At 41.1% G+C, this 12,426-nt stretch overlaps 1 protein-coding gene across 1 annotated transcript; it reads right to left on the reverse strand.

Annotated features, from left to right (window-relative positions):
* Positions 1 to 3,457: 3,457 nt before the first annotated feature.
* Positions 3,458 to 6,560, reverse strand: LOC141651758 (uncharacterized). Its single transcript, XM_074459457.1, has 4 exons — positions 5,986 to 6,560; positions 4,522 to 5,895; positions 4,072 to 4,263; positions 3,458 to 3,890 (listed from the first exon to the last, which is right to left on the reverse strand). The coding sequence occupies exons 1-4, from the start codon at positions 6,558 to 6,560 to the stop codon at positions 3,458 to 3,460; spliced, it is 2,574 nt and encodes an 857-aa protein (XP_074315558.1).
* Between the last annotated feature and the right edge of the window lie 5,866 nt (positions 6,561 to 12,426).

Here is a 12,426-nt window from a genome sequence, read left to right on the forward strand (position 1 = left end):
CGTGCCGCTCTTGCGACACGAAATAAAACCGGCCCTTGGTCCGCTAAAAAAAAAAGCTTATGTCATTTCGATCTTGCGTTTTGACATTTTAACATCCTCATATCATCAAATTGAATTGCATTTCCTTAGGAGTAAGTAAAGCACACGCTTATTTTTCTAAATTCATTACAAGCTCTTGCTTCGAACATTTATTCTTTTACATTTTTCGAACTACGTACAGGGTTTGATTTATTTTTTCTAATGAATACGTAGGCAATCCTTTATATGATACAACCCGTCATTTCAAGATGTAAATAGAAGGACATTTGCATGTTGCATTTTAAATTCGACAAGAATAAATAAAGAAATTATAAAAAGTTTCTTAACTAATAAATATTTTATTCATTATTCATTAAATAATAGTAATACGCCAAATACATATAAATTTAAAATGATGAAAATTAAAAAATTCTAGGCTAGGATTCTAAAAACCCCGCCATTTATTACAACTCAAATAATAATAAATAATACTATAAAAATGACTAAGGCTACTCTTCCATTTTCCCCTTGCCTTTGTCACCCTTGTAATATTTCTTATCTCGACCATGAGCGGGACGCTCTTGCGTTATTTCCGACCTAATCACTAACGGTCATTCTCGCGGTCTAACATTCCCATTTTGATCCACCATCATCTTCTAGGTAGGAGCATTCTTTGGTTTCTTCGACGGACGAACGACCCGATATCCGGTCTGTTCTTCCTCCTCATTCAAGTACTTTTGGTTCTCCTTCGCCACTTCACGAATATTGTAATCTACGGGCTCGTGCTTCCTTAGCTTTTCACGCTCCTCGGGAGTGCTAGCTTTCCTCCACTGCACATATGAGTCAGATACCCATAGTGAGCCAACCGGAACGGGTATGAACCACATGTTCCTTTGGGCCCAACGAATTGCCTACTCTCGACAAGACTCCGAAGTAAGCGCCAAGGCAGTTTGAGGGACGGTGTCTAGTGGAGTGTAAACTATGGGGACAGACACAAATTGTACACTCCCTAAAACAGACGAGATCAATGTTCAGGGAATGCAATAAACTTGAAGATTTTTGTAAAAATAGTAAATGGACTTGAAAAATTATGAAGCTTGGTGACAATTTAGTTAAAATAGTAAACTGAAACTGTTCCAAATCTCATAATTTTACACGCAATCTAATTATTTTTAATAATTAGAAGACCAAGCTGAAATAGGTGAAATCTCAGACAGTTTCTCAAGAAGACTCTTGTGACTATTTTTGTGATATTTTCTGAATATAAATGGGATATAATTATCAAATTTACTCTCAAGCAAGCACAGAGATTAAACTTAATAATTTAGGGAGATTAAGATTGAATTGTTCAAGCAAGCACATAATCAATTCAAGCTCAACCAGACAATCCACTTAAAACAGCTCAAGCAAGCACATACCTGTTCTAAGTAACACCACAGATCCTTAATCAACACCTAAGCAAGCACAAGGTATTATTAAGTCTGACTTATAACTAAGACTCGGCAAAGTTATAATATTTGCAAATTTCTGAGAGAAATCTCAAGGTTTTCATTAATCAAAGTCTGAGTAAAACAGACTGAGGAATGGTCCTTATATAGGCCTTCTTGTTAAGTTTTCAGTACATGATAAACCCTAGACAACTCCATCTAAGGGCCAGGATTGAACTAAGGAAACAAACAAGAGTAGTGGACTTTATATTACAACAGATACAAAAGAAATTAAGGCAAACTGAATAGGAACAAAAGAGCTACATGCTGATAGTGACATGTTGTCCTCTTGACTGTTTTATTTTTCTGGCTGGCTGTTGGAAGTCAAAATGGCCCTGGTCCAGGCATCTTGTGTGGCTCAAGGCTTCATCTATAAATGCTGAAATAAGCCAATGCTTTCTTTGTTGAGAGTTTTCACCTGTTTGGCCAAAAATGGCAATTTTGCTTTATCTGAATTACCCCTCCTGCAACTTGCCTGTAGTTTTAATTTTTCTGCGGAATTCTTTAGGATTAGTCCCTGGCTCCTTAGGATTGATTTAATATTAGTTGAAAAGAGAGTCAGCTGGCCAAGGTGGCTACTGGTGACCAGCCTGGCTGCTGTTCTGATGGCCTGATGAGAATGTACTGGTAGATGAGGTTGCATGAATGTTGTTGCTGGTTTGATTTATGCCTGGCATCCCTGGCAGATCATGAGCGTGCTTTGCTTGTGCCTGACCAGACACTAAAAAATTGTTAGCCTGGTTAACAGCTTCTGCTGCAACCCCCCCTGGTTGAACAGGGCTTGACCTCAAGCCTGGGTCCTCCTCCTCCTCAGAATCTTCATAGAATGGACTGAGATCACCCACATTGAATGTACCATGAACCCCATAGTCCCCTGGCAAGTCAATTTTATAAGCATTTGGACCAATTCTTTCCAAGACCTCAAATGGCCCATCTGCTCTAGGCATAAGCTTGTTCTTCCTTTTGGAAGGGAACCTTTCTTTCCTGAGGTGTAGCCAAACCAGATCTCCTGCCTCAAATTCCTTTTTCTTTCTAGGCTTCTTGGATTGTTTCTTGTACAACTCATTGGACCTCTCAATTTGTTTCCTTACAGTTTCATGTAGTTTCAATAGTTGTTCAGCTGTTCTCTTGGCATCAGGACTGATCTCTCCCCTTGGAACAGAAGACAAGTCTAAGGGCATAAGTGGGTTAACCCCATAGACTATCTCAAAAGGACTATGACCAGTAGCAGTAGATGGTGCTCTATTGAATGCAAATTCAGCTGCAGCCAGCTTTATATCCCAATCCTTCAAGGTCTTGCTAACTAGACATCTTAGAATCCTCCCCAAAGTTTTGTTAGTGACCTCAGTTTGGCCATCTGTCTGTGGATGGTGGGAGGTACAGAACAAAAGCTTTGTTTTCAGCAGCTTCAATAGGGTCTTCCAGAAGTAGCTCATGAACTTGGTATCCCTGTCTGATACAATTGTCTTAGAAATCCCATGGAGTCTCACAATTTATTTGAGGTATAGCTCAGCAACACTAGCAGCATCCTCAGTTTTCTTGCAGGCTATGAAGTGAGCCATCTTACTGAACCTATCCACAACCACCATGATTGAGTCTTTGCCTCTCTCTGTCCTAGGTAGTGCCACAATGAAATCAAGGCTCACATCTTCCCAAGTTTTATCAGGGATAGGCAGTGGAGTGTAGGGTCCTGCTTGGAAGGAGCTAGTGGCTTTCTGGCATGTTGAGCATCTTCTAAGGACTGCCTGAACATCACCCATCATCCTAGGCCAGTAAAATTGATCTTGTACGATCTCTAGGGTTTTTTGTACCCCAAAATGTTCTCCTAGCCTTCCTGAATGGACTTCCCTGATCATTAGATCCTTGTAGGATCCCTTTGGTACACACAGCTTGTTACCATGAAACAAAAATCCTTCTTGCAGCATGTATTTCTTGCCCTGAGTTGAACCTCCTTATGTAAGAGTAATCAACTCCTCAGAGAAGTCAGGGTCCTCCCCATACATCTCCTTCATGAACTCAAACCCAAGGACCTTGTTGCTTATGACAGTCAACATAGAGTGCCTCCTTGACAGGGCATCAGCTACCACATTTTGTTTCCCTTCCTTATACTTGCTTGAAAAGTTGAAAGCTTGCAGGAATTCTACCCACTTAGCATGTCTATGGCTCAGCTTGTGTTGGCCATTAATGTATGTCAAGGACTCATGATCATAATGCAACACAAATGGCTTAGGTTTCAGGTAGTGACTCCAATGTGTAAGGGCTCTTATGATTGCATAGAACTCCTTGTCATAAGTTGAATATTTCAGCTTGGCTCCATTTAACTTCTCACTTAAATAGGCCACAGGTCTCTGGCCCTGGATTAGAACAACTCCTATTCTTACTCCACTGGCATCACATTCTACTTCAAACAGTTGTTCAAAGTTAGGCAGGTTTAGAATGGGAGTCTCACATATTAACTTCTTGATTTTCTCAAAAGACTGCTGAGCAGCTTCAGTCCATTGGAAATCTCCTTTTTCTCATGCACTCAGTGATTGGTGCAACAATTGAGCTGAAATTCTTAATGAACCTCCTGTAAAAGGATGCTAGACCATGAAATCCCCTTACTTCTGTGATTGTTTGTGGGACTGGCCATGTTTGCATAGCCTTAATCTTCTCCTGATCAACTGATATTCCTCTTCCTGATATAATATATCCCAGAAATGCTACCTCATTGACCATGAAGGTACATTTCTCAAGCTTCCCATACAGCTTCTGTTCCCTGAGTATTTTAAAAATTGCTTCTAAGTGTAATAGATGTTCAGATGGACTGCTATTGTAGATGATTATATCATCAAAGTATACTACAACAAATTTTCCAAGGCAAGGCCTTAGAACTTCAGTCATTAGCCTCATGAAAGTGCTTGGGGCATTAGATAACCCAAATGGCATAACAAGCCATTCATACAGCCCGTGTTTGGTTTTGAAAGCTGTCTTCCAGTCATCACCTTCTCTTTTCCTCACCTGATGATATCCTTACCTGAGATCTATCTTTGAAAAGATCTGAGCCCCATTGAGCTCATCCAACATGTCATCTAGCCTTGGAATAAGGAACCTGTACTTGACTATAATGTTGTTTATGGCCCTACTATCAGTACACATTCTCCAAGTTTCATATTTCTTAGGCACCAGTAAAGCAGGCACTGCACATAGACTCAATGATTCCCTCACAAATCCCTTTGTCATTAATTCTTCAATCTGATGCTGCAGTTCTTTGGTTGTTGTGGGATCACATCTGTAAGCTGGCCTGTTAGGGAGCACAGAACAAGGTACAAGGTCTATGTGATGCTCAATACCCCTCAGGGGTGGCAAACCACTAGGCAACTCAGCTGGGAAAACCTCCTTATATTTCTGAATCAAAGGTTGAACCTCTGCAGGCACATCAGGATCCTCCTCGGTGTTGATTTCCCTTGTCAGGAGAAACAACACAGGTTGCTCTTGTTTTAACTCTCCGATCATGGCTGCTTCAGATAAAAACAATACTCCATTAACCTCCCCAGGCATATTAGGACTTCCATAACCTCTCTGGTTTGGTGGCAAGGGAGTCAGGGTGACTTTCTTGCCATTATGCTTGAAGACATAAACATTTTCCTTTCCCTGGTGAATGTTGTTCCTGTCAAATATCCATGGTCTTCCTAACAGTAGATGGCAGGCATCCATAGGAACCACATCATATAACACTTCATCTTTGTACACCTTCCCAATTGAAAAAGAAACAATGCACTGTTTGTCAACTCTTACTTCCGTCACTTTGTCTAACCATCTTAGCTTGTATGGACTTGGGTGCTCCTGAGTAGGTAAACTTAACCTATTGACCATAATGGTGGAGGCTACATTGGTACAGCTACCTCCATCAATGATCAAATTACATACCCTCCCTTGGACAGTGCACCTACTCCTTAATATCATGGATCTCTGATCAGCTTCTAGAGGAGCTGGTTGAGAGTACATAACCCTCCATAGGACCAAACTGTTCCCTGTGTCAGGATGAGCCACAACTTGTCCTTGATCAGTTTCCCCTTCAGCTTCCATTTCTGATGGAACCAGTGTCTCTTCTTCCTCATACTCAACTAGACCTTCCCTTTCCCACTCTTCAATCTCCATAGCTGTGAGAGCTCTGTTAGAAGGACAATCCTTCTTAAAATGGCCAAAGCCCTGGCATTGAAAGCACTTGATTTTACCCCTGGACAAAGGTGGGTTGGTTTTAGGATACATGGGTGCCTTCCCTTTGTCTGTTGTAGGCTGGGTAGCTGGTTTAGGTGTCTCAGTGATTTTGACACCAGTATAAGGTTTGAATGTTAGTCTGCTGGGAAATTTGGGTGTTACAGGCTTCACTTTACCCAGTTTCTCAACTCTTAAGGCCAGGTTAACTGCCTCATCAAATGACTAAACCTGCTGCATTCTTACCCTGCTAGCTATCTTAGGATCTAAACCCTCAACAAACCTAGCAATCTTTTGTTCAGGCTTCTTAGTAATCTCACATTGTAGGGTAAGCTGCTCAAAGTTCCTAAGGTAGGCCTCAACAGATAACTGGTCTTGTCTCAACTGAGTCAGTTTAATGAAGATATCCTGGGTATAGTCTTTGGCTATGAATTTCTCTTTTAATTTCTTTTTTAACTTAAGCCAAGACCTGACTAGTTCCTTTCCATCTCTAATCCTTTGGTGTTTCATACTCTCATACCAAAGATATGCATAGCCCTTGAGTTTTAAAATATCAACTTTAAAAGCCTTTCTATCATCATAATTTTTAAACTCAAAGACTTTCTCAACAGATCTAAGCCAGTCTAACAAGTCCTCAAGATTTAAACTACCATGGAAATTAGGGATTTCTACTTTAACATCCTTATCTCTAGCCAAGTAGTTACCTTCTTCCATCATGGATTCTTCTGATTCTGAGTTGAGTTCCTCTTCATTCTGATGTTGTGGTTGGCCCCTTCCTGCTCCAAGGATACCTCTACCCCTGCCTCTTCCTCTGTAGGGTGGTGGTCTTCCTCTTTCTAGAGTGGGAATTTTTGCCATTACAGTGTTCACAGCTTCCAGGTTCACATTAACCGGTTGGTTAACTGATCCATCTTTGCTTCCATCCCTGCTAATCTCTCTTCACTCATTGGGTTATTTGTTGTGTTTTTGTTGTAGTTAGGGTAAAATAAACTCACTTTTCTCTCCCAAGACTAACACAAGATGGAATTGTGTTATGACCTTGCTCTGATTACCAGAATTTGCAGTGTAAACTAAGGGGACAGACACAAATTGAACACTCCTTGAAACAGACGAGAGCAATGTTCAGGGAATGCAATAAACTTGAAGTTTTTTGTAAAAATAGTAAATGGACTTGAAAAATTATGAAACTTGGTGACAATTTAGTTAAAATGGTAAACTTAAACTGTGCCAAATCTCAGAATTTTAAACGCAATCTAATTATTTTTAATAATTAGAAGACCAGGCTGAAATAGGTGAAATATCAGACAGTTTCTCAGGAAGACTCTTGTGACTGTTTTTGTGATATTTTCTGAATATAAAAGGGATATAATTATCAAATTTACTCTCAAGCAAGCACATAGAATAAACTTAATAATTTAGGGAGATTAAGATTGAATTGTTCAAGCAAGCACAGAATCAATTTAAGCTCAACCAGACAATGCACTTTAAACAACTCAAGCAAGCACAAACCTGTTCTAAGTAACACCACAGATCCTTAATCAACACCTAAGGAAGCACAAGGTATTATTAAGTCTGACTTATAACTAAGACTCAGCAATGTTAGAAGATTTGCAAATTTCCGAGAGAAATCTCAAGGTTTTCATTAAACAAAGTCTGAGTAAAACAGACTGAGGAATGGTCCTTATATAGGCCTTCCTGTGAAGTTTTCAGTACATGATAGACCCTAGAAAACTCCATCTAAGGGCCAGGATTTAACTAAGGAAACAAACAAGAGTAGTGGACTTATATTACAACGGATACAAAAGAAATTAAGGCAAACTGAATAGGAACAAAAGAGCTGCAGGCTGATAGTGACATGTTGTCCTCTTGACTGTTGTATTTTTTTGGCTGGCTGTTGGAAGTCAAAATGGCCCTGGTCTAGGCATCTTGTGTGGCTCAAGGCTTCATCTATAAATTTTGAAATAAGCCAGTCCTTTCTTTGTTGAGAGTTTTCACCTCTTTGGCCAAAAATGGCAATTTTGCTTTATCTGAATTACCCCTCCTGCAACTTGCCTTTAGTTTTGATTTTTCTGCGGAATTCTTTAGGATTGGTCCCTGGCTCTGTAGGATTGATTTAATATTAGTTTAAAAGAGAGTCAGCTGGCCAAGGTGGCTGTTGGTGACCAGCCTGGCTGCTGTTCTGGTGGCCTGATGAGACTGTTCTGGTGGCCTGAATGTTGTTGCTGGTTTGATTCGTGCCTGGCATCCCTGGCAGATCATGAGGGTTCTTTGCTTGTGCCTGACCAGTCACTAAAAAATTGTTAGCCAGGTTAACAGCTCCTGCTGCATCTAGCTTCAGGATTTTCTGTCTTAGGCCCACTTGCCTCATCAATCTCTCCGGAAAGGTATGGACCATGAATTCCAAGCTGAGAACGCGAATTGACCGTGTCATATCCAAGGACGATATTCTAGTCACTGACCTAAGATACCACCATGGAACTATCCACCTGATCAAGGGCCCACCTTAACTCTTCAATTTATTTTCCTAATAGTTGCACACTCGAGTGAAGTCCACCATGTATAGCCTCGTTCTCATCGCAACTGATCGGGAGCGATATCTATCCTGTCACATCAACTAGGGGTTCGATTAACTGTAGTCTTTCCCTCAGCCAGATCTGCAAAGAAAGGAGATGGGAGTCAATATCCCCAAAGCCGACTGAAAAAAAAACGGCCGAATAGGACCAGGAAACGGGTTCTTACCTGTAAAATAATAGGACTCCCAAGATAAGGATGCTCACGGTTTGCCTTCCTGTTTTCCAATCCTAGAATGGTCTCCCTTAGAATCAAACATGCTGGGCTCCTGCGCAGTTCCATTTGCTCCACTATGCCTAAAAATCGAGGGTCACCCCTCATCTCTTGGTCCACATGCCCTCGTAGGACATAACAATGAAGAAGGAAAAATCCATAAGCTCTGCGCCTCGCCACATAAGAGATAGTAGGGTCCTCCCTATTTATAAATTGATCGACAAATTCATACATGCGGACACCTTTTGAGGTCACAAGACGGTCTACCTCAGCCTTGGTAATCCAAGCAGGTCCCTAAATTTATTTTTATAGCCTTGAGAGCTAGGGTGTATAGCCAGAACACTTTCTACATCCCATCCTCCAACCGTAGCAATTTCTTCAGAAGAAGGACAAATTTCGCCTCCCGGAAAGGCAAATACGTGAAAATTAGGATCCCAATATTCAAGACAAGCATCCAAAAAGGGCTTAATTACCTTCACTAGCTTCAAACTTATGATGCATCCTAAATTGAAAGCACCCATGTTGTGTTTCTCCACATTTGTAAATTTATTCGTCCACTCCTTAATGCGATTTTCAAAGGCATCTATATTTTGTTGGAAAATTTGAGAAGATATAGGAGGTTTTATGTAATAGACGGAGTCAAGGAAGAGAGAATTGTGAGAATAGAAGCTCAATCGAGGTCTCTATTTATACTATTCGACGTTTCCTAATTTTTGTCGAGAACAGACAAGCTGGAGAAAGGACGCAGCAGCTGCTGCGCCTCTTCCCCAGGTTCTTTTCCCCGTTGACGGCCATGGATCTTTCCTAATTTGTTTTAGTAAAAGTTTCCTATTCCTATAGGGATTTAATTCGGTAATTTCGACTAGTTACCAAATTTATGTTTCCTAATCTTTTACGGGTTCGCTTTTCGAGGCAAAATCAACATTTTTTTGCCAAATACGCACACTTACTCGTTCTTTTTTCTTTTTTTCTTTTCCCGGGAAATCATTTCACTCCCTCTTTTCAAAATGTTTATGATATAGTTAGACATTTATTTTAAATTCTTTTTTTAGGGGGTAGCCCTCCCTACCGTCCGTCATTTTGTCCATTTTCGGGCACTTTTTGTTTCATTTTTGTCCATTTTCGGGCACCTTTTTCGCTTTTCTTTTCGCGCTAATTTAGGCCATTTTAATTTTCTACGTTTTTTCTTTTTGCTATATGTTTTGTTGTGATTTCCTAAGTGAATTTCGCCAGCATGACGGCGCAAACCGTCACATGCCAAACCTATTTTTCAAAGCTAACCTGCATATACAGCAAACACCCAGCAGCAAAGGCACGCAGGCCGTCATATATACAACCAAAATGCAAAAATGTACATCAAGACACGGGCTCTTGCCCAAAATGACGTCCAAAATGTACAAATGTACAACAAACGGTCAGCAAACTAGTCCTGACGACCCCTCAGCCCAGCCACTATCGCCTCAAGGGTAGCGATCTCAGCATCTCTGGCCTCGAGCTCCCTCGGCAAACGGGCCGTCTCCTCATGGGACTGCGCCAGCTTACGCTCCAAGCCGCGCTCCCTCTGCACAGAAAAGTAGAGAGATACTTCACTTTACAAATTTGGAGATAATAAAATATAAAAAACGTGCACGAAGGGTTCATACCTGCCGCCCCGGGCCACCTCTAAGGGCCTCGATGGCGGTAGCTCGCAGCCGGTTGGCCATCCTCCACAACTCTACATGCCTGGACGGTGCCACCTCCATTCAAATACTGAGAAGGTTCAAGCAAATGCATTCCTATGTAATAAAGCTGAAAATACAAAAGACAGCCAAAGCTGGGGGCTTGCCCTCCTCACTGTGGACATAGCCACCTACACGCCAGGCCAATCTGTGGACGTATAGCGGTCTTTTTGAAAGCCACGCTCGGCGTCGTAAAAATGCCTTCGACCGGATCGTTTTAGATCGGTCGGTTTCGTCTCGGTAAGGGTCTCGAAACGATTAGAGATGTTCGGAGTCGCCTCCAAGCATTTGTGGGATGCCTGGAACCCGTTCGAATTCCACTTTATACCTCGGTCAAATCGAAGCACAAAGGAGCGTTTGACATAGGTACCAAAGATAAGGAAATCGTCCCTCTTTAGCATCCTATCTCTAGAATGACTCTCGTACGCCCTGGATAAGGTCGTCCACTATCCAAAGTTTCTGAGTAAGAGGTGAAGTTACGTATTGGGAAGCCCTTTAATCAGACACCCAATCCCGCCCGCGTTTAGCGGCCTCTACTGATCGATCTTGGTTGGTTGAATGCAAAAGTTGATAAAACGGTTTAAATGCATGAATGTGCATCCAATAATTTAAACCTAACATGTGGGAGCTTTCTAAGTCGGTTGATTTAATCAAAGTATCAAGTATAAGATGTCGAGTTGGATTAATGGTTGATTTGCATGCAAGATGGAAATTAAACATCCATTTACCGTATTAGGTTTAGGGTGCATAACATGATCCATTTGTCTTAGTAAGGCATTTTGCAAATATGGTTTTGGATAATCAAATAGTCATCTGATCCATCCTATATCCGAGTTAACCGGAGTCGGGATCGTCATCGACTAATTCTGGAAGGGAACAGGCCCTGTACCAGACGGCTATATGAGGCGCGAGCCAGCCGGCGGTGTAAGGGGCCTCCCTCTGGTTTTGAAAATGAGAAATGGAGAGCCTGTTTAGGCGCGGGTTAGCCCACGGTTTATGTGCCGTATTCTGACCTTTTAGAAAACGTTATAGAACGTGTTGAAAATGGGTATTTGAACCCGGTTTGATGTGAAGAGGTCGTTTAGACCGCATTTGTTGATTTGAAGAACTAGACTCGAATAATCGTCATTATTTTGACAATATTCGGTGTCGGGTTCGATTTGACAAACTTTACATGAATAGTTTTGAAAATAATTATGGACTAATTGTTTTAAACCCATTTGAATGTTATTAGTCGATACTCATCATCGTACCCGGGTTAAAATCTGGCATGTTATGTAGAACCAAGGATGACTTTGTGTTGGTGACTAATATGTTTGTTTGAAAATATAAAGAAATGAAATAAAAGGCTTTAAAATACCTTCTAAATGTCATTAACCAAATATTATCACCGAAACACGGATTTAACCGTCATGGTATGAGGAACCAAGGGTGAAAAATGCTTTATGGTTAAAACATGTGAAATGAAATAACAATGGTTCGAAAATACTTGAAATGGTGAAAACCGATTACAAATATGAAAAATGGATTAAGGGAAATAACGAGAAAAAACACGGTTGATCTCTGGTCTGAATACCCCATTTAGGCGCGGGCTAGTTGGCGATCTAAGGGGCTTCTGCCTCAGACCAAAAATCAGTTTTGGCTCGTTTATTCCATGTTTTGGTTCATGTTATGCATGTTTTAGCATGTTAGAGTCAAGAAACAAATGAAAACATAATAAAAGAGGATTTTTACACCCTCATACTTACATGTTTGGTTATGGCGAGTGACCGACGTAAGCGTAATAACTCGTTTGATCGGAAAAAACTCGGTTTAAAACCGTTTTGGTAAGTAAAAAGAGTGTTTTAAAAGTTTAGTGATGGTGTAGTGGTCGAAATGGTCGGTCAAGTGATTTAATGCACGATGACGGTACCAAACAATGTGTAAGGCTCGTGTTTACGATCGGTAGGTCGTAAATACGCGTCGGGTTGTGACTTAAGAAGTCGAGTCGAGAATTTTAAGGGAGAAAAGAGGGGGCGGCACTCGCGTAACTATCAAATGGGTGGCATTTGAGGGGTATTTATACGAGAATGAGTGGTTGTGTGAGTTTTGAGCGACGTGGCCACATGGGCTGCTCAAAGAGGCGCAAGCCACGTCGCGGGTCTTCGAGCTGTGTTGTCGCTTTCACAACAAACGCAATCATGATTTGTTCTATCCTAGGTTTTGTAGTCACATGTTTGGTA

The sequence above is a fragment of the Silene latifolia genome, chromosome 4 (genome assembly GCF_048544455.1).
Source record: "Silene latifolia isolate original U9 population chromosome 4, ASM4854445v1, whole genome shotgun sequence".
NCBI lineage: Eukaryota > Viridiplantae > Streptophyta > Magnoliopsida > Caryophyllales > Caryophyllaceae > Silene > Silene latifolia.

Excerpts from the sequence above, each read along its gene's own strand:
- LOC141651758 (XM_074459457.1), bottom strand. The coding sequence starts at position 6,560 with ATGGCAAAAATTCCCACTCTAGAAAGAGGAAGACCACCACCCTACAGA. Across the intron at positions 5,896-5,985 it reads CCTGAACAAAAGATTGCTAG|AGTTGAGAAACTGGGTAAAG; the intron begins GTTTGTTGAGGG and ends CCTGGCCTTAAG. Across the intron at positions 3,891-4,071 it reads CTAGCATCCTTTTACAGGAG|TGGAGTAAGAATAGGAGTTG; the intron begins GTTCATTAAGAA and ends ATGTGATGCCAG.